Source organism: Mastigoproctus giganteus, chromosome 9 (genome assembly GCF_048544385.1).
Source record: "Mastigoproctus giganteus isolate SK-2022 chromosome 9, ASM4854438v1, whole genome shotgun sequence".
Taxonomy (NCBI): domain Eukaryota; kingdom Metazoa; phylum Arthropoda; class Arachnida; order Uropygi; family Thelyphonidae; genus Mastigoproctus; species Mastigoproctus giganteus.
In genome coordinates, this window is record NC_143583.1 from 109,308,822 (window position 1) to 109,331,877 (window position 23,056).

A 23,056-nucleotide genomic window follows, 5' to 3' on the forward strand; every position below is an offset into this window, starting at 1 on the left:
AAGTTTTGGAGTCAGGCGTTTGCTAAGTCTTGATGCAATGGACAGTTTCCGGCAACTATAAACTTCATATTATTAAGTTGCAAAAATTAAATGCATAGTTGATTTTATAATTGCTTTTTCAAGAGACTGGTTTAAATTTAATTTTTTATTTAAATTTTAATGAAAATTAGGTTTCTCTTTCGCTTCCTTAAAAAAAAAACAATTAAAATAAATGGGTAATTAGTATTTACTATTATACTATCATATAATAATTTAAGAGGCTTTATATGATCAACTATAATTTACAACTCAGATTTTCAGTGTTTCTCTGACAGCGTCTTTAATATGCTATTCCTATTTTTGTATAGGAATATAACAATTCCATTTTGTAATGGAATGTTTCCATAATCCACAAATGAAATTTTTATCCTGTTGTTAGCAGGTCATATAAGCCAGCTATAACACCACAATTCGATCTAAATGCGGCAGAACTTTATATCTCTTTGATATTCTAACACAAGCAGATTACAAAAGAGAAACAGATTCATAAAAAATTTAAAATTTACTCAGTCGCACATGAGCGATTACTTTATAAGCTGGAACAGGTTGGAATCGCAGGGAAAATCTTTAGATGGATAGCTGGATGGCTTCAGGGCAGGAGGCAGAGGGTTGTGATAAATTGTTGTTCCTCAGATTGGGTTGATGTAAGAAGTGGGGTTCCCCAAGGATCAGTATTAGGACCACTGTTGTTTTTGATTTTCATAAATGACATCGATGAAGGGATAGAGGGCTTGATGTCTAAATTTGCAGATGATGTAAAGATTGGTAGAGTTGTTAATGATCGCCGCCAAGCAGCTTCTTCAGAATGACGTAGATAGACTTCAGGGATGGTCAGAAAAATGGCTGCTATGCTTTAATCCAGCAAAGTGTAAGGTATTGCACCTGGGGAACAGTAACCCTAAAATAACTTATTCGCTTGGCGGAGTTGAACTAAAGCAGGTAGTGGAGGAAAGGGACTTGGGTGTTACGATACGGTTAGACTTTAAGTTCTCTGAGCATTGTAGACAGGTTGCAAGGAAGGACCATGGTGTCCTATCGATGATGTATCGAACAATTGCTAGTACAGATAAGGATGTCATAATCCCATTGGATAAGGCTATTGTTATACCACACTTGGAATGCTGTGTTCAGGTATGGAGACAGCACCTAAAGAAAGACATTGTTCTCCTTGAAAGGGTCCAAAGACGGGTAACTCGCCTGGTGAGATCGGCAAAAGGGCGTCCATATGAGGAAAGACTTCGAATATGTGGGTTGCAGAGTTCGGAAACTAGGCACCTTAAAGGAGACTTGATTGAGGTGTTTAAGGCTCTGAGAGGCACAAGCAAAATGAATGAGGACGAAATTTTCACGGTTATAAATGACTCTAGAACAAGGGGCCATAATTTCAAGTTACGGGGGGAGTTGTTTAGACTGGATTGCAGGAAGTTTTATTTTAACCAGCGAGTTATAAATTACTGGAATTAGTTACGTACATGGGTGGTATAGACTGGCAGTTTGGGGAAATTCAAAGGTCAGCTGGATAATTCCCTACGGGAGAAGGGAAACGTTTAGGTTGTCCATTTCCTTTTCTCTTATTTATTATTATTTATTTTCTTCTTATTATTATTTTATTCCCATCATTTTATTTTATTTTTTTTGTTATTTTATTATTATTGGTATTTATTTATTTATTATTATTATTATTATTTTGGCTGGTGCAGCATAAACCATAGGCTTCCTTGCACCATGTGGCTATTACTAATACTAAAATAAGTATTTAAATAGAAATGATTACAAATATTTTAAACTCCTAAGAATGCCAACCAAAAGAAAAATAGATCATAAACGTTTAAATTCTGAGTATCGTATCAAAAAATTTAAATAGTTTCTGGTCGTATTATCAACAACTAGTCAATCAAAACGATTAGAATAACCTAGAATAACCATAATAATAATCTTTTCCTTTGGGTAAAGTGGTTTTCTCTCCAATTGGTAATTCTTCCATGACAATTACCAATGCGTTACGATAGCGAACGAGATAATATTCCTTTTATATTTTGTAAACACTGCTTTATAATAATATTTGATCAACTCTTGCATTTAATTTTTCAGTATACAGGTACAATACCCAAAAAACATGCTTAATAATTTTTAGTTTGAATTTTTAACAAAGGAAATAAAACAGAATCAAAGAATTATCCTTCAAAAGCAGCTCAAATATTATAATAAAGCGGGTTTTCTCCTCTATATCTTTATGTCATTTTTTTCGAATGGAGTGGCTCCTGAGTCTCTAGATCCCACCTCCTAATACTACGCTCTCATTTTACAATAGGAAAGTCAGTTGAATGTTGCCTAACTTCGAATAAGTTTAAATTCTCTCACCAGCTCCCCTTGCTAGATAATCATTTTGATTTTCAGATATGCATGAGCTAACTTACGTATCTCAGAAAAGGCGTATTTTACTATAAGTTCACTCAGTTTTGGTTCGTCATAACATAATGTACCTTTTTTGTCAAGCTACTGTTTTTGGACACCAGTCCCAAAGCAATAACTTGGCATATAACTTTTGGACGCCAGTGGTCTTTGGACGCGTGTGGTCTTTCCCTTTTCAAGTAATTTACCGGAGAATATTCTGATAAACAAAATATACAGTATACCACTTTTCCCATTTCATATTGAAACTGGACTTCCTGGAGTGGTAATTTTACCGCTGGAGGAAGTCTAATACATCGAGGGAACTAATATCGATATTAGGAAACGATTGCCAAAAAGATTCCATTCATAGCCGAAGAGAATGGCTTTATAATAATAAATTTTCTGTTTATACTCCGGGACGACCAAACAGTCAGAGGAGTTAACAAGATAGACAGAATACAAGAAACAGCACCGTATTCAGCAGTCACGGGCTTGAACCCCGGTCACTCAAGGCACGTGTACTTATGCACCCGCGCGCCTGACCACTAGGCTACGGCGGCCTTATGTAGAACTCTTAAGCAGTTCTCATACTACTTTGAATGAGAATAAAGCAAACAACCTGCAAGATCAATTTTAACTTACTTATAAATTCACTGCTGGTACTTTCTAACCATATTTCCTACATATCGTGGAGCATTATGACCTACGTAGTCCATGCGCCACTAAACCCCAATACAAACCAAACCTACATAGCGATGAAATAAACTATTTGAAATTATCGTTCAAAATATGCCTTAATCTACTGCAAAACTTATGAAGTTACCTCTAACTAAATGATTTGTTTGGTGTTTCTTTACAGATGTTACTTTACCAAATGCTCCAACAACAGATCTGGTCGAGAAAGACGGCGGCACAAAAAAGTTAGCGTCAAAGATCTGGTGGATTCCAGCTTCAGTGGTTGGATGCATACTGGTAACTGTCAATCTGTTCTTCATCATCTTCTGTGTACGAAGAAGATCGAATAGAACAACGCCTGAAGGTACATATCCATATCCTGAATTTTTTATCATAAGTAGACTGCTTTTTTATTTTAAAAAACTCAACCTGGATTTTGCTATGGGGTGTATTGCTAGTCACTGTATTATCATTTGCAGGAATCGAACCCAGACCTCTCTTCAAAGGAGTGTTGTTGTTGTTATTTTGGTTTTTAGGAGCATTAGCAACTAAGGCCATATTGCTCCGGAGATATGCGGTGGTCATTCCCTGACCTTTCCGCATCCTCCGTATTTGGTGGGCACGGGCTCGAACCCCGGTCTAATCAAGAAGCGTCTGCTACGCGCTGCTGCTCCTGCCCACCTGGCTACGGAGGCGCCTTCAAAGGAGTGACAAGTGAAAAACCACTATACTATCACAGAGGGCGTTCTTAATTGGCAATGTAATTTTAGCAATCATAAATAGGCTTTCAGACAGGTTTTGACCGTATCATATTACCCATGAATAAACTTCCCTTTGTTGCAAAGCTGATGCACATGTGTAAGTTTCTAAAATGAAAGCTGATGTCAGTATTTCTCTCTCTTCTCATTCCGAGTGCACCCAAGTAGTTCAACGCAAAAATACCCGTTCGTGTGGATTTTGTTATTTTCTTGTTTCCTTTATCACTAGTGTTCTGGTCCGGCGATAACTAAGATAGGGAATGATTGCTGCAGAACAAGAGAGTAAGCGGATAAAGTGAATGAAGTGACGAATAAGTGTATTTGAAACTACTGGCCAGGAATCTAACTGTATAACTGTGTTCAATGAGTATCTGATTGCACTGATGGTCATATGCTGGAAAGGCGTACGAAGCCACAATGACAGTGAAACAATGTCTTGAAGGTTACTGGCTTAGCATTTCTACAACTCAACTATGCACAGGAACCACATGTAGATGACGTTTTTCTCCTTATGAAAGGTACATTAGAAACCACCTCGACTACGTAAACCAGTTCCTCCCCAATGCAAGTTCAGGGCACATAAGGATGAGGAGCAAGTGAATCAGTCCATCTAGTCATCTCCAGAACAGACTAAAGAATTTCGGCAGCAGCGTACAACTATACATGCTGGAAAGTTAATTTTCTCTTTATACTTCAAAATGGCCACACGCGCATGGAAGACTACTGTACAAATTGGAGCAGAATGGTATTAAGGGTAAGTTTTTTTTTGTTTTTTTTTTATTATATAATTTGCTTATAATTAATCTTTACAATTTCTTTATTATCTCTGCCGTTTGTTAACCTCTGGCATGGTGCCGTGAAGGGTATTGTATGGTCGTGGTACCTGCGTGTACCGGTGAACTGTACAATAAAGATCTTATTTATTTATTACAATGGATAAAAGGATGGTTGAGTGGGAGAAGACAGAGGGTGGTAATCAATGGGTGCTGCTCTTCGTGGACTAATGTTATTAGTGGAGTCCAACAGGGTTCGGTGTTGAGTCCACTGTTGTTTTGTATATTTATCAGTGATATTGATGAAGGTATATCAGGCTTAGTGTCGAAGTTTTCAAATGATACAAAGGTTGGCAGGGTTGTTAATGACAGTAATGGCAATGTGCTACTGCAACAGGATCTAGAAAAGTTGGGCAGATGGGCTGAGAAGTGGCAACTGAAGTTTAACATTGAAAAATGCAAAGTACTGCATATGGGTAGAAGTAACCCCAGAGAAATACCAACTGTGTGGTATTACACTTAGGGTAGTAGAAAATGAAAAAGACCTGGGAGTAATTGTGCAGTCAGATATGAAATTTTCTGAGCAGCGCAGACAGGCTGCCAGAGCAGGCCATGGGGTTTGTCAATGATATATAGGAATTTTGCTAGCAGGGAAAAGGAGGTGATTGTCCCTGTGTATAAGGCAATGGTCAGGCCACGCCTTGAGTACTGTGTACAGGTTTGGAGGCCTCATTTCAGGAAGGATGTAGATTTGCTTGAGCGTGTACAGAGAAGGGCAACAAGATTGGTGAGGGGAATGAAGGGATCCTCTTACCAAGAGAGGCTTAAGTTCTGCAAATTGCAGTGGCTGGAGACCAGGCACCTGCGCGGTGATCTGATTGAGGTGTATAAGGCCTTGAATGGGTTGAGCACGCTGAATTCTGATGGGATCCTTCCACTTGTTCAGATTACGAACCTAAGGGGGCATAAATTCAAATTAAGAAAGGACAGATGTAGAATAGATGTGCGGAAATTTGCCTTTAGCCAGCGGGTGGTTAATTGCTGGAACAAACTTCCATCTGTCGTTGTGGAAGTTGATAGGTTAAATAAATTTAAGGAGGAACTGGACAGGCATTTGGAGGGAATGGTGTGATTTTTTTTTTTTTTTTTGGCTGATGCTGCATAAGCTCATACACTTGCATTCTTGCATCACATGCCACTACTACTACATCACATCTGTAAATTGTGATCATTGTTTTTCTTGTTTTTCAGGATGAAAAAGGGAAAAAAAAACATTCCACCCTCGCCCGAAACCAAAGGCCTTGTCCACAAAACCTGACAAAAAAGTCTTATTTTAGATATGCAATGGGAAACTGGTTGGTGACTACTAATGGTGTGCCTTTTTTGTTGTTCTTAGTTGCTCCCTCTAACGTTCCACAAATATTAAAAAAAAAACTTTAAAAAAATTATAGAAGTGTACAAATACACTTCTATAATTTTTTTAAATTATTGGGCTTCTGAAACTCTAAGTTAATCCAACAAATTCGCCAGCAGTAATTATTTCTTTACCAATAAATATTTTGAGGCTTTAATCTAAAATTTTCTTGCATAAATATCTACACAAAAATTTCTTTCATTGGCTGTATAAATAAATTTATCAGTAGAAAATTGCTAATACAGTTAGACGCTATTCGTAATAACATTAACATAAATTTAAAAAATGTTTTGATTTCCGATTAGGTGCAGGTGAAGGAAGACACCATGATATGCCTTCTGCTTCTGAAGATGGTTTAGGAAGAAAAATATTCATCCGTCCTGATATGAAGCCTTTGTTTTTACCAAATAGAGAAGAAATTAGCTTACAAGAATTTCAGGTAATTAATAAGTTAATTTCTATTAAAAAATCGTTAATTTTCAGTTAGGATTTCTCAAATTTTTAAAGTTAAAGACGTATAAGTTCATACTTATCTTACATTTTGTTTGTAAGATAAGTATGAAATTGCATTATAGATAAAGCAGCTTATGCGTCATCAAACCACCATAAGTATGAAAAAAAAAAAAAAAAAAAACGAAAGCATTTAGGAGAATTACTGGAAGACACGGTATTAAAAAGTACCCATCAGCTGAATGTTTTAAATTAGTGACATCGACCACTAAGTATCCAGCTCGTCAGCCTACAGACTCTGAACAGTGAATGAGGCAGCAGAGGCCCAGATTTCTGCAGCACGGAGAATCGTTAAATTTATTTGCCAGTAGATATATTAGGGTGGATCATATCTCAGATTACCAAGAAGTAAATTACTGAAAACAGGTTGAACAATTTACTTAAAAATGTGTTCGTGTGTGTGTATATATACTCGTATATATTTCTCTATTGCAATAGTAGATAAAGGAAATAAACTTAAATAATATTATATTATTAATAAAATTAATATGAGAATGAAATTGACTTCACGATTTAAACTGTACATTTTTTCTCGGTAAACTGACATATGGTCCTTTCTGTATTTTAAAAGATATTTCGGTAAGTATCACTTACGTGATGGTGTTGCTTAGATTGCCAACAGAGAGGAGCCATCTTGAAATGGAGGACACAGATGTTATATCAAACTAAACCTCATGTCGAAAGTAATAACAGGATCTATAAAATACTTACACGTGCATGGTATGAATGGAGTTTAGTGCTTTTGACCAATTTCATACGAATTTTAATTCTGAATTTAATTAACGAAATTAAACTCCTTGTGGAAAAAATTTCAGTGCATTCTTTTCACTGCATTTCCTTTAGTCCTTTGCTATGAACACAAAGCACTACAACTCTGTTCACACCATGCACGTACTGTACTAGGATACCACCATGATACAGTTATGAGTACACACAAACGCTGAGCGGCCACTTTACTACACTCACCAAGCACTTTTCATGAACGAAACGCTCTTTCGATAACTGCATTACTTGTCGGAACCATTCATATAAACTAGGTGCGCAGATAAACAGGAATACCGTATATGTACAATTCAGTGAGTTTGAACATGACATAGCAATCTGTGCCAGAAGCATTGGTATTTCCAATAACCAAATAACATCCAGCCAATGGCGATCTTATGAGGGAAACATCTCATTGATACTAGAGGCCGACAGAAAGACTGCAGTAATCAAATTACAACCCAGTTCAATAGTGGTAGTCAAAGAGGCATTTCGGGAAACACAACTCGTCGTAACTTGTCATGGATGGAGTATCGCAGCCAACGACTGAACCGGGTTCCGCTCCTGTCAGCAAAAAACGAGAAGGTACAGTTATGGTGGACTCGGAAACACCAAAACTGGACAGTGAAGGATTCAAAAAATGTTGCCGGAGCCGATAACTCTCAGTTTCTGCAGTTTCACGCTGCTAAGAGGATTATAATATGGCGAAAACAGCATAACTCCAAGAACCCATAGTGCTGGAGACCGAAGGACCCATACTGGAGATCCATAGTCAAATGTGTGAATTGATAAGGGCTCTGTTGTTGTTGTTGTTGTTGTTGTTGTTATAATTGTAGTAGAGTTTCAGGAACACCAGCGACTAAGGCCATGTTGCTCCATATATACTGTCTGTAAATTGCGTGTTCTTTGGTCGATTTTCTGTTGCTGGATGAAAAACCCAAGTTTCCGGGTTAGAAAAAAAGCCAAGTTGCCTGAGACCGACTAACTGAGCCACTTCGTGAAAAATACCCATAAAAAATCCTCACATCATCAACGGACTCGAACTCAAATCTTTTTCACCCGGTGTTGGGAGGACCGCAATTCTACCAAATGTGCTATACACGAGGGCACAAAGTTTGACAACTACACATCTTAGGGGTATTGGGGCACTGATGGTATACAGGGTGATTCACTACCAGTGCGACAAACTTGCAGGAGGTGTAGGGGGCACAAAGACGAATCGGAATCACATAGCATTGCAGGGTCCGAAATGCCTTCGTCATGCGGTAGAGGACGTTGAACGGGTGGTCGCGTGAACAGCGATCCCGCTGGAAGTCGGCATTTGCGAACCGGTTCCCGAGGCAGTAGGATGGACGGGTATTCAAACGTTGAACTGGCCGACATGCACCTCGCGTATGGAGCTGCGGACTGCAACGGGCGCGCCGCTCTGCGCTTGTACTAGGAAAGTTTCCCGCACAGGCGTGCTCCTCATCATACGATTTTGCCTCTTTGACTACCACTATTGAACTGGGTTGTAATTTGATTACTGCAGTCTTTCTGTCGGCCTCTAGTATCAATGAGATGTTTCCCTCATAAGATCGCCATTGGCTGGATGTTATTTGTGCACAGAAGGTTACGTGAGACTGGTTGTTTCTAGAGAAGTACCATGAATCGAGAGCGAACGAAGAGGACGCCAGACAATGAGGAGAATGTCCTTCGTCTTGCAGAAGGCAATCCGAGTACGAGTACTCGAGCGATAGGCCAACGATTGAGTATTTCCCAATCCACTGTATGGAGGATACTGTCAACAAACCAAATGAGTTCATACCATCTGCAACGCGTCCAATCATTGGAGCCTGCTGATTATCCACTCCGGAGGACTTTTGCTACTTGGTTTCTTCAACAGAAACGGTTCGCAAATGCTGACTTCCAGCGGGATCGCTGTTCACGCGACCTCCCGTTCAACGTCCTCTACCGCTTGACGAAGGCATTTCGGACCCTGCAATGCTATGTGATTCCGATTCGTCTTTGTGCCCCCTACACCTCCTGCAAGTTTGTCGCACTGGTAGCGAATCACCCTGTGTAATGCCCTGAAGGTAATCAGTAAAATGAACGAGTGAGGTATATTTTCACTGGTGAGAGAGTAGAACCAGGAAACGCAAAATTTTGGAGAATAACGGTAAGAAGCCTTCATAAAAATTACTACTTTCGGACAGCATGTTGAACACCATTGGAATAAACTGCCTGTGGTTGAGGCAAAGAGATTGGTAAAATTCAAAGCGGAATTGAATAATTACTTTTCGCAACGGGGAAGACATGAGTGAATGAGAATTTTTCCCTTTTTTTTCTTTTTTTTTTCAGCTGCACAAAAGAGCCCATTTCATTGCATCGTTTTTCATTATAATGCTAATAATAACAATTACTGATTAGTACTTTCTTATTATTACAATAAATGTTATTCTGTGAATATGTCAGGAAGTACTCTGTACGTTGCAGCTACTAAATTCTGGGGGCTTTTAGTATTTAGTCACGCATCCTGAAATAACGCAGGTTTGCCACAGTTGCTTTTCCATACCCTAGAACAGTCTGGTGTTTTCTTGATTTCGGTTGTCTCGTTTTCTTGCAGTCGAGTTGAGTTAGTCGTGAGCGAGTGTTCCGCGATTATTCCGACTACTGCAAAAGTTTTTCATCCAGTAAAACATGCGAATCACATAATACACTGAGGTTTCCTTGCCACGATTTTTAAATTATTTACTTTTCAAATTATCCCTTTGGAAATTTCTATAGAAAGAATTGATAAACACGAGATGTTACATTCAACGTAATACTGCAAGTTGATCACGAGAAATTGCATTCAATATGATATCGCGATGTTGTACTTTTTACATTATTCGATACACTGAAAATGATTATCTTTTGCGTCCAGTTTCCTCCATTAATATGTTTATTTTTTTATTATATTTGTTTAGTAAATAGTTACTAAAATACTATTAATAATCGCATGAGTGAGGAATAACTATAGCATCATACCAGGACACGGGGCCAGCGTTAACGGCAGGTAAGAAAAGGAGGTTTATCCACAGTGCCAACCTTCAGGTTTGGTAGTCATAACACCGAAAAAATTATTAATGTAGCATTAATATTAATCCTGAAGTCATTTTGATAGGTAACACGGCACTATTTACAACAACAGAAGTGAAGGTACATTTATTTTTTTTTATTTATTACTATTTTTTTTTATGAAAGCCCCAAGCAAGAAAAGTATTAGAACCTATAATACCGTGCTTGGGGTTGAAGGTTGGGATGATGAAAGAAGATATTTGAACTTCTGCAGATGTATTTTCAGGAAATATGTATGAAGGGAAGTTGTTCCAGAAAACGGAAGTTGAAGATAAACAAGAAAGAAGAAAAGTTGGTTTTGTGAATTTGAAGTTAGACAGTAAAAGAATGCTGATTGGGTGCGACACGTGTTCGAACTGGTTTGGAAGAGAGAGAGGAGGAATTATACAAGCCAATTCAGAAGAATAGTGCCCACGGAAGTATCTACAGAAAAGGCATGTAGCAAAAACAGAGCGTCTCTGAAACAGAGTAGAGAGACTTTCTTAGAGATGGGTCATTAATTAACCTAATTGCCCTCTTTTGAATGGAATCTAAAAGCCTGGGAGAGATTTTAGGAGCACCGCCCCAGATGTGGAAACAATACTCCATAGTAGGGCAGATTTGCGTAGAGTGAACAAAATTTTGGAAGAAAAGAAATGCCGAAAACGAAACAGAAACCCGGGTTTTTTGATGCAGAAGTAATATTTGTGATATGCTTATGCCAAGAGACAGAAGTCAGGTTCGTATCTAATACAGATATGTGACCTTGTCTAAAAATCTGAGTGTCGTCGAAAATAAGAAAAGAAGAAAAATACCCTTTTGCGAGATATAAGACAGGACTGAGTTTTAGAAGGATTGAGATCAACTAAATTATATTTGCCCCACTGGAGAATTACCTGGAGATCAGCATTTAAGGAATTGGTAGTGGATATTCGAGAAGTTTGTGCAGGGCGAGGTTTCTCAAACTGGAGGGTGGAATGCAATGTATTATCATCAGAAAAACTTTGGATAGGATTTCCAGTCAATGGAATAAGGTAATTAACGGACAAAAGGAAAAGAGTGGGAGAAAGAACTGAACCTTGGGGAATATATGCATTAGTGAAGAAGAATAAGTTAGAAGACAGAGAGCCATCAACCATTACCAGCAGTAAGCGGTCAGAGAGAAAATACAAAAAAAAAAAAAAAAAAGTTGGCAAACCATAATATGGAAGCTTGTTTAGAAGACCTTTATGCCAAACACGATCAAAAGCATTTGAAGTGTCAAGAGTAACTGCTTGAAATTTCAAAAGCATTTCAAAAGCCTTTGAAATGTGAACGGTTTCTATCTCCATTACTTTAGAAATAGTTAAAAGTAAGTGCAACTGGACGATAATTGGATGTTAGATGGGAGGGATTTGTTACCCTTTTTAGGAAATGGCTGGATATGAGAAAATTTCCAAGCAGAAGGGAAAATACCACTGGAATAAGAAAGTGAAAAAAGGCGACACAGAACAATAGTAAGTTCAGGAGCACAGATTTTCAGAACAAGTGGAGAAATACTATCAAGGACCTGGCACTTTCTTGGCATCAAGATTGTTCAAAATCCTTCTAACATCCTTTGACGGAAGACCACAGGAGGCGCTGAATGGAGTGTACTAGGAATGGTAGGAGGTGGTTTAGCAAGATCATCAATACACGAATTAAAAGAGAAAAATCGGATGCTAGCAGGTCAGCTTTATCATTAGCTGAAGTGGCAATAGAACCATCTAGTTTTGAGAGATAAGAGAAAGGTGGGAAAACAGATGGGCAAAAGTTGCATCCAATCACTTGAGCAAGACCAGAATGCTAGACTACCAACTGGACAACAAAAAAGTTTTCTACTCTTAGCCTGGTCGAAATCTAGTTTGGACTGTTTAATAACTGCTAAAGATTATATAAAAATTTCTTATTATGTAAGTTATAGATATTCTTCGCAATTGACTTAATTTTTTGTTCCTTTTTGCAAATAATAAAACAGATGATGAATTTTGTAGATCCAAGTGTGTTTCCTAAAAGATGTTTATTTATTTATTTTCATGTAAACAATAACGACAGTTTCAAAATGTCATACCATAATTCAAGGTGAAAATATTTAGTGCTTCACTATATTTCATACAGTTGGATCGAATAAAACTAAATTTAGAAGAAAGAAAAGAAAATGAATATGGAAGAACACGACAACTAAATTCAAAAAAATCGTCTTCAGGTAAGTCTTTATTCTCATCCTTTGTACTGCGTTTCTTATTTGAAAATATAAATTCCTTTTCTTAATTTCAAAAAACCGTTGATTAAAAAATGCTTTGGGAAGTAAATTTATCTTGGTCGCTTTAATCAGAATTACATAAAACGGTTCCAGTTTCCAATTAATTGAAAGAAGGGATCTACGTGATTATTCTTCTTTGTGAGATATTAATAATATTAATCAATTTAATTATCTCACCGTTCTGGTTTCACTTTCCAGAAAAATATAAACGAAAGAAAATAACTCGCTCTTGTTCTATATATTTAACTGATAATATTCTAACTTAATACAAAACTGCATTTTCTGGACGATGTCTTATTTTCTTATTCTAATCCACGTCTATGTGTGTCTTTTTCTTCCTCTAGGTCTTTTGTCACTAAATTTATTCTCGAAGGTCAATTCGGCGTATTTTGTATTTTTCTCCTCTTATGATGTGCTTATAATATTTCCTGTGGATATATATATATCAAAAGAGAAGTGAATATATAAGATACGCTGTTGTTGGGTTCTTTTTATTGATTAATTACTTTTTATGATTACTTTGTTATACGCTACTTGGTCACTGAACTAGGACTATGGCCTAACAGGTGTTCTATACCCATGAATCATTATTCCGAAACGACGTGGCATGGAGTCAACAAGGTGTTGAAAAGGGATACCAGGAATATTGGACAATTCATGTAACAAAACTGTCCTCAGTTTCTAGAGTTACATGGACAGAGGTTTTTGCTGTTCATCGCACGAATGCTAGACAGGATTGACCAGGGTAGATGCTTTGTGTCTTTCGCATTTGGAGCGATACAGTTGCATTGCTATCTTGAAAGTACCTCTGTCCACAAGAGTAAACATGTAACGTTACCCAGTATACCTGATGTTCGGATAGATATATTCTGGCTTTCATAGTGCCCTCCGGTGGGATCAGGGATCCAAGGGTATAGCATGAAGATATGCTACACACCATTCCATTTCCTTTGGTAAACCGTACTGTCAGTGCACAACAGGATGGCTCCCGTACCTCGTGTGATTTCCTCCGTATGTGCACTGTTCTGCTGACGTTGGAAAGCTTAAATCGGGCTCATTGCACCACATGATTTGCCTCCTGCTTACAACTTTTGCATTCCTGATACCAAAACAGCATATTTCCGGTTGGTGTCCAAGATTAGTGCTTCCGTGATATGGTTTCTACTTCTCGCATTCTTCATAAAATTCTTCGCATGGTACTGACACGTTATGATATTTCCACATTATAAGTGCAAAACGTTAATTCTTCCATCGTTTCGTATTTATACTTGATAACGGACTCCACACAGAGCACCTCATTCCGTCACCTGTGGCATGCGCAAATGTTGCCGAATGAAATGCGACGGAACGAGGGTAGCTTTTGTCCGACGAATCTTTTTCCGACTTTTTCTGTTTGGTAAAAACTATTGAATGATACTATTCTTTGAACATTTGAGACATATTCATATGATTGATGTCGTTAGAATCTTTAGCAAATTAGTCTGTTATAACACCTGATAAACACGTACGAACAATTATTCTTCTTTGGAAGGCCCTGAGATTCCAAATTTTCCATTGCTAGTGAACTACGCCTTCATCCTTTTATTTAGGATTGACCATATGTAGCTTTTCAGTAGTCAGATTCTGAGCTGTAGGCTTGATTTTCTTTCAAGTAATATACATACCTTTCATCTCATTAAATCTTACATGGGCATGCTGTAATGCGGTTCTATTTCCTTGGTTTGGTTGTTGTTTGGATAAAAATGCATGCTTGCCAAGATAGCTAGTTCTTCATTTATTGCATGTGTTCATTTTTGCATTCAATGTTGTTTTTCTGCTGCTTATGTACATTTTTGTTATTGTGAACATTAATGGAGAATTCAATCACCCCACGATGTTTCGTTCTATTTCAACTATCAAGTTCCTGTAAGTATTTACTTGATGTATCTGTTATTGCCTTGTCAATAACAGATTGCCTTGTCCTTGCCGTATCTTAGGTTGTTCATTTTCCCTTCATTAATCTTTATTCCTCCTCCTCCTTAAATTATTTCTTTAGAAAAGATGTTATATTGTAGATGTTATCTCATAACGCTAGCTCCTCTTTATCTTGCTCCTATTTATTTGCACCGAATTTGTATCGATTATCAACCTTATTTTAATTCCAGTACGCATTCCTAAAAGTTGTCTTTTGTATCAAAATTCAAAAGACATAACTATTAAAAATGCATACTGGAATTAAAAACGAAGATATATGCAGTTTCCATTACCTTCTCGTGTTTCATTCTGTCAAAGTATTTTTCTGTAATTCACCCATTTTAGTGCCCTTTTTAGTTAAGTGAATCAAACAAGACAGGGTTTCTTAACTAGAAATTTCTGGTCTAAATCCAAATAGAGTAGTTCGAACTCCTCCTTTAACCTTTTAATGCATTCTTTTATGCAATATTTTAATATTTTGTATGATTTATATGGGCTTAGAATCGCATGTTTCAGGAATTTCTATTTTCTGGTTTCTTTGATATTGGCACAATAATGGGGGTATTAATTCCTCATCCATTTTACCGGTGTTATATACAGTACATTATACTATTGAGAAGTCTGGAGAATTCTTTTATTTATTTATTAGTATTTCTATGTTTAATTGGAATTTCTGTTGCTTTTCCTTCTTTGTGGTCAAGCGGGTTCTGTGATTTCATTAATATTTTGTGAAGCTCTTTTTAATTGCGATTCACTGATCAAATGACCCAGGTCAGAACTATGATTATTAGAATATAAATACTATATCTTTAAGCAGAGAAGTTTTACCATAGTTATTCCATAATTTTTTATGATGATCTCTAAGATTAATTGGTCAGTAATTATATACGAGGGATTTCTCATTTTTAAATGGTTAACGCCATGGAAATTTTTCTATAATAATCAGTCTGAAGGAAGAAAATTCTAGAATAAATTGCGCAAGATATTAAAATTTTCTGTGAAAAAGATATTCTTAAAATCAAGTTCTTTGTTATAGAAAGATTTTCATTCGTTATGGAACAACTTTTTATATAAATGGTTACTCCATTTATATAAAAATAAATTATCGTACTTTAAATGGATCTGAGAATTAGGTTTTAACATTCCAATTCCTTGTTTCTTTGAAATGTTCAAAGACTTCTAGAACAGTATTTACCTTAGAGGTTTTTTCTTATCATTTATGTGCGTTTTAATTCTTTGAAAATTACTAACGTGATTTTTATGGTCGTGCTTTAAAGAATAGCATATAGCTTCATAATCCCACTAATTAATACTCCTTGATGGTCACAAGCAGTTGTTCGAAAGGCTGTGGAAATTTATTCGCTCCTGGTTAAACACTGTTTAAATTTAACCTAAAGCGCTCCACGTAATTCGCAGAAATCCGACGTCGCAAAATTTATTTTAGGCGATAATTCAATTAGCAGAACAGACAAAAACATAAAAGAAAAAAGAGGGGCGGCTTCCAGTATCGACCACATTTTTCGAATTATTATCACAGCCAAGTCCCAGTGGTAACGTAGAACGGAAGTTCAAGCTTGCGTTTTTCCATATAAAAAAGTGTTCTGCGCTTGCACTTAATAAGCTTATTGGTCAACCACTCTATTCAAATAATATTGAGTAAACTGTAAAAATGGAAAAATATTAAGGTAACAATCGCAAAAACCAGGCTAACGTTTATATTTTAAGAGATTCACAAATGAAAATTTGTATATAAGTACAATTTATGGTGACAGATACCGCAATAATTTTGTTAATTACATCAAGAAAAAAAAATTATACCTTCAATGATTGCCTCCTCTGAGCTCTGCAGGTCTCACTTTGACGACCGATGTTCGAATGAGGTAAGCCAACAAATCTGGTTTCTTCAAACCACAATTTCAATCCGTAGAGAGAATTTGCAGGTGAATGACCGGTTTCTTTTTGCCTCGTAAAGACCTCATGAATATTCAATGTGATTAATAAAAACTTCATTCTTTAAATATTTCTGAGTACTCGGTTGGTTGACAAATTGACTACTTTGGTCATAGAATACCAGTTCGTGTTTTTAGCAGTTATTCGTGGATCAGCTAAGATCCACAGGAAAATAGTGTCGCTATTCAAAAACAAATGGGGTCCTTAAAAAATGGCTTACACATCCTAGAAATCAGATGTCCGAAAGTCTTTATCTCTGAACATTCAGAAAGCCTCCACAACTTACGAAGAAGAGTACCAAGAGTACTCTTCTTCGTACTTGGTAGTCATCAAGAATATAAAATCAATAGTCAGGAGTAAATAAATCATAAGCATACATCATATAAAAAAACAACAGCTGGAATCTAGCAAGAGAACATAGTGAATACCTGAAGATTGCCACTTAAAAGTTGATATAAAGACAACATTCACTGAGAGCTGTTGTAGTGTTTGGAGGTTAGTAGAATACAAGACTGCTGACCTGCTAGTATACGTACAGTTCATTAAGCTTTCGCATTCTTGTTCTCCTGATAGTTTGAAAGACAGTTGTAATGTAAATTGTGCACCAGTAGGTAATGAAAACTGTACACACCGTTTAATTTTTAGAATTCAATGTTATTATAGTTTCCATTATCTTCTTGTGTTTCATTCTAGTGAATACGTTTTTCTTATAATCCACAAAGCATAGATAGAATAATTTGGGATGACTTATCAGAGACCTGTGATCTTGTGACAATGGTTCCCATTCCTGAGAACTGTTTCCAAAATGTCAACACCTTCCTTGACACATCCATCTATTTCATCACCTCAGCCTAATTGAAGAAACCTACTTGTAGAAACGGTAATTTACCATTTTCAGCTGACATCACAGAATCACTGCTTTTACGAATAACTTTGAAATAATGAAAACTAGCAATTACTGCCTTGTAATAATATTTTTCATGATTTCCATGTTTTTCATTAATTTGCAAGTTGTATGTACACTCATCAATTCCGATTTTATATTCATACTTCTGCATATAAAATTACTACTGTTAATAGAGTTGGCAAATATTTATAAAACTCCACTAGTTGACAAGGGGTAACACATTTGCATTGCATCGTATTAAGAATAATTTATAGATAACTGCAAAAATATCAAACAAATTAAAAATTTCTTAGTTTAATAAAATTCAAAAATAACAACCATGAAAAGAGTGAATATGGAAATAACAGCATTTCAGTGCACATTATGAGGTGTGTGGCTATGTAATAGCTAGCTTGCGCGTATAATAAATTCAAATATTTTAACAAATCCTCCAACTTGAAGCTCGTTATTGAACTATCGACGCATCAACATTCTCCTCGTGGAGAAATTATATGCATACAGGCTTATTTTCGAAAGATATCTGTGAATGTACAAAATTGGTTACGAACAGAATTTCATTTTGTGGCTGTCACTGAAACGTATATTTTGCTGTCATATTTTGCAAAATAAAAAAAAAAATGCTCTAATACGAAGGAGGAAACAGCTGACCTTCTGTTCTCCGTATTCCTTTAGTTTGTAAAGTTTCAGCTTTAGACATATTTGTCTGTCCCTGTGTTTTTTCTTATTTTTATGGAAATGTTCTCTCTCTCAAAGTTTCTGAAGTTTGCAGAAAGGGTTTTATGCTTGCGGCTACAGAGATGTCATGTCTACTATATTTCAGGAGAGATTCACGTAAAAGAAACTGCCAACATTGAAGCACCTGAACTGTGTAAGATATATGAAGAGATAGAGCGCCAAGACACCTGGAAGGAAGAGAATCGACAGTGCCTTCCGGAATCTAAAGTAAGTATTTTTTTTTTCTTTCGGTAACCATATGTTGCCAGAGCATCTCTCTCTCTCTCTCTTTAATAATTACAGATAGCAAGTCATTTCGTTTAGTTTCTCTATTATTTTAATACAAACAGAAGTGTACAGTGGATCCATCACTAATAATCAGAATGATACACAAATAGTTTGTAGATTATAAAATATTTACAACTCATTTAGATGACTGGACAACTGCATTTTTTCAGAGGTGACATATAGCACAGTGGTTAAAATTGCTCTGCCGGAAACTCCGCTTTTCATCCAGAAAAGAAAAAAAAAAACGATCAAAAGACTACAAGAAATTTATAGACGCGATTACTGACGCATCATTACCTTGGTTGCCGTGGTACAAAATTTAAACCTATTCAATTCAACTTCCATATATAATAAACTTCCACAACGGAATCTAATTGAGCAATGAAAATATCAATGAAATTATTGAAGGAAATTATTTTTTTTCGACTGTTCAATAACGATTTCTGGCAACAGTGTATTTGCAATTAAGTCATGCATCCAACACATTTATCATATACTGCATATATATATATGTTATGTATATCAATAAATTACACGCCTATATATACTGATAAATTAAGAAGATTCCATGTTATGTTTAGCAACAGAGAGACCGTCCAGCAGAATTACTATCGATAAAAAAAACTTGTATATATATGTATTTGGTAAACCAATAATAACAGGGCTTTTTTTTTTTTTTTTAGGTACAGAAAACCAGTAAATTTGCGTAGCCAGAAGAACAATTGATGATGCGTACTATGTTGCGCACGCGCGAGACTAAGTATCAAAATGGCGCCGTTCACCGTGCAATGAAAGTTCAATGTTGCTTTTTGCTCGCTGAATTAAAGTTTCCTGTTATTGTGCAGAAGAAATTCAGGCAGGAACAGGGGTAGAATCCACCTGTCATAGCATAGCGAAATGGCATAAAGAACTTGTTGGAAACAAGTTCTGTGCTGAGGAAGAAAGGAAGCAACAATCAGGCAGTGAACACAGATCGAGTTAAAGCGGTCCGGGACCCTTTTCAACGTACCCTTGGTAAATCCATTCATTGGGTCATTCGCGCACTGTGCATTCATCTACCGGACACGATATTATACACAAAAGACTGCGGCTTAGAATCCAGTTGGTACATTGCGCTTATTGCCCAGTCTGTCATTGGCTTGACTTTAGATATGACATCGTTGTCCACCAGTCAACCTAAAATTATCCATTATCCGTTATCCATTAAAAAAAATGTAAAGCGCCACTATTACAACTGTTTCTAATCTCTCTGGACCCTCATCAGATTGTGGATAGTTCCAATTAACAACTTTCTGTCGAAACAGTGAATGAACGTCGAATCTAAACGAGCAGCCAAGCGTTTGGCGAAATACTTCGGATTGAAAACTTAACTTAAAAACTGCAATGGGCCTATCCAGCTACAACTGGAGTTTTAGTATTCACATAACTTTTGTTGTTTCCAGTTGGAAGTTTTTTTTTTTTTTTTTGCCCAAACACCACTTTGCTGCTCGTTTAAATTCGACACACACATTCACAGTTTCGAAAGAAAGTTGTTAACTGAGGCTATCCACAATCTGATGAGAGCCCAGAAGGATTTCAAACAGCTGTAATAGCGGTGCCTTAACTTCTTTTTAATGAATAATGGATTCACCTCCTTGGTGATATTAGTAAGAATAATTTTGGAAACATTGTCATATCTAAAGTCAAGCCATGGACAGACTCTGGGCAAAAAGCCCAAAGTCTGTCCATCTCAATGAAGGGAATATATCTTCCCCATGACAGAAAAATATAATGTAGTACATCGATTTTTATATAATTATTTTTTTTCTTCTTCCCCATGACAGTAAGATATAGTTTTAAAACGCAGCACATCGAGTTTTATAAAACTATTTCTTTATATTTTTTTATAAATCTGACATGGGAAAACTGTGTTTCGATAACTGAGTTGAAATGTAACCCCATTTCTTTACTTAAGTATGGAATAAATCCAGCAGCGCATATAAAAATCTCTAAAGAAGAAGTGTGTAAAAATGGGATTCAATTTAATGCTAGTTTACAAATTAATAAGAAAAAGCATGATAATTAAATAAAAGCACTAATTAATTTCGGAATTAACAAAGTATTACAGTATATGTTTGCCACCTAAGAGAACAAGCGATATTATTATAACGCACCAAGTCAAATAAAACAATAGTAGGGGTTCATATTTGACAATTTTGATTATAGCGTCTCAATAAATCATCTTACCTGTTTCATATTACGGTCTTCTCGTACTCTCTCCTACACTCATGCAAGCTCCCACATATATGTGGGAAAAAAAATCCCTGAAGCATAGGGTTCTTGACGTCAAGGGGAGAGGGAGCGTAAACACTGGAGAACATTGCTGTTAAAAACTTTCGTCCTCCCAAAAATTCGTTTAAACGGTTCGAAAAGGATGGAAATCTGTAGGAGACGTGTTTAAACTATGGGGGGGTCAAGGATCTCCCATCCAACAGCGTTATGATGGTAGCATTATGGGATCGAGCATTGAAGAACGATAATACCTTTGTTGACCTTTACGGGACCCTTTTTCTCAACGCTACCTTAATCTTCGTTGTCAGGTGACCAGAATAATACTAGAAATTTACTATTACACCGCACTCCAAAAAATCTACACAGAGTCCCAGAAAGTCGAATTCAGGCACATCTGGGATTTCAGTTGTCGATCCATGTCTCATCCCACTTCATGGTCTGGTCAAAAAATCCCTTCCCCTCCTTTCTGTGAGGTTACAAAACTTAGTGGAAGCCACAGCTCTACAGACTTAATAATTCAATGACTATAGTTACTGACAACGATATCAATAAATTTTCTGTTTATATTACACGGAAGAGTTGCCATTAGTTTTCTGAAACCGCCCACAGATAATAAATTAAATATATATATATATATATATATATTTGGTATAAGAAAATAATGAAAATTTGCTTATAACCTTCAGATTTACGAAACATTTAACTACCATGTCAATTAAATTAAAACTGCACATCCAGTTTACCTCAAACCATATTCCAAAGCCAATTTATATAACCATAAAATCCTGTCAATACTTTGGCAACATCAGTGCCCTTCCAGAATAGATAATTAAAGCAAATATCACTTAAAAATTACATATTCACGAAATATAAATATACTAGTCAGCAATTTGCGACTATTATACATTCTGTCCAAATCTTAGGTATGTGTTTGTGTTGGGATGGGGAGTTCCTTTTCTAACAGAAGGCTTGTTTCTAATTTCGATATTCTTTTTTGCTTATAGCACAAACTTCTCTTTTACAGACTTTTTTTACTCCATTTCAAAATAAAAAAATAAAAATAATAAGATTAATGTTCCGATAAGCATCCATCTCTGCTTCAGTCCCAAGTGCATTAAACCTTAACCGCTAACTTACTTTAAGTAGCTTAGCTTACTTAGAGCAAATTTTAAATGCAAAATTATTAGGGGATAATGAAAACTAAGAATTTCTTTTAGTTATTCTAAAACTAATTAATGTGTTATTTCTCAGAGAATTCCAAAAGTATAGGCTTATTATTCAGTCAATCTCGAGACATCCTTAATACTGACCCCCCCCACCCTCATGGTTTTGTTATCCCCTACGGTGAGAGAGTGTGTTTCTGTGAAAATCAAAAGAACTTACTCAGTTTCTCAGCGAAGACGATTCCCTCATTTCTGACTTTACCGGTGACCACCGCTGTAATTCTGGATCCGGACTTGCATGACTTCAGAGGACAGTTTCCCCGTTTGGTGATTGCCGATCTGGACGTCGGAGTTATCCTTTAATTTTCCTGGTGAAACTATCACGGGCTTGGATCAGAATAAAAACTACTTGACCAAGAGATTGGGGATCTTCTTAGTCATGCAAGACTGCTACTATAACTATATTTTGTTTTTTCATCTAGGTCATTCGAGCATAAATTGATCATTGTAACATACTGAATGGCCTTCTATTCATTCCAAAGCCCACTTTTCTATTTTCCCACAAAAAAACATTACCGAGCTATACGGCAAACCCAAGATGCATTCGTTCTTTCTCAAATGTGGACTCACGGTACTCTCTGAGATATTGGAATGTACCACCCCACCTCACACACACTTTCAAAATAGACTGTCATGAATCATTCTAATACTGGACGCCGAACTATGAAGACAAGACTAATCGCTCATACCCAAATCCATACTGTTACATTCCCCTCCCATTTAAAACATTTCTTTCATTACTTTATTTTTCGTTCAGAATATGCAATTCCTTATGATAAACACTACTACTTTTTTTTTTTTTTACCTTTAGACCCCAAAATACCATACCACTCGAATATATGGAAATATTCCAAAACAATTTTTTATCAAACAAAACAGTTTTACACGTCATTCTCTATACTGCATGTCGCCAGGCTGGTCATAGAACTCACAGGGCCCGGATGCAAGAATTAATGTTGTAGCCAACCTGGTCCTCCTAGCTTCGGCTGAGTACCTTTGGTGAAATTCGGGGACTTTTTCAAGAGAGGTCGGGTGTGTTGCACCAACTCCACTCCTTCCCTAAAGA

General features: G+C 36.5%; 1 protein-coding gene across 4 annotated transcripts in view; it reads left to right on the plus strand.

Moving 5' to 3' along the window:
* LOC150080630 (nephrin-like) overlaps positions 1–23,056 on the plus strand; it is a 382,937-nt gene that overhangs the window by 347,434 nt on the left and 12,447 nt on the right. For 2 of the 4 annotated variants that reach the window (XM_090381105.1, XM_090381106.1), the window contains 4 exons: positions 3,293–3,472; positions 6,359–6,492; positions 12,540–12,627; positions 18,315–18,436. In XM_090381105.1, the coding sequence (XP_090237231.1) occupies positions 3,293–3,472; positions 6,359–6,492; positions 12,540–12,627; positions 18,315–18,436 (524 nt within the window). Of the gene's footprint in view, positions 1–3,292; positions 3,473–6,358; positions 6,493–12,476; positions 12,628–18,314; positions 18,437–23,056 lie in introns of those variants that run through there. The other 2 variants (XM_090381107.1, XM_090381108.1) reach the window with 2 other exon arrangements.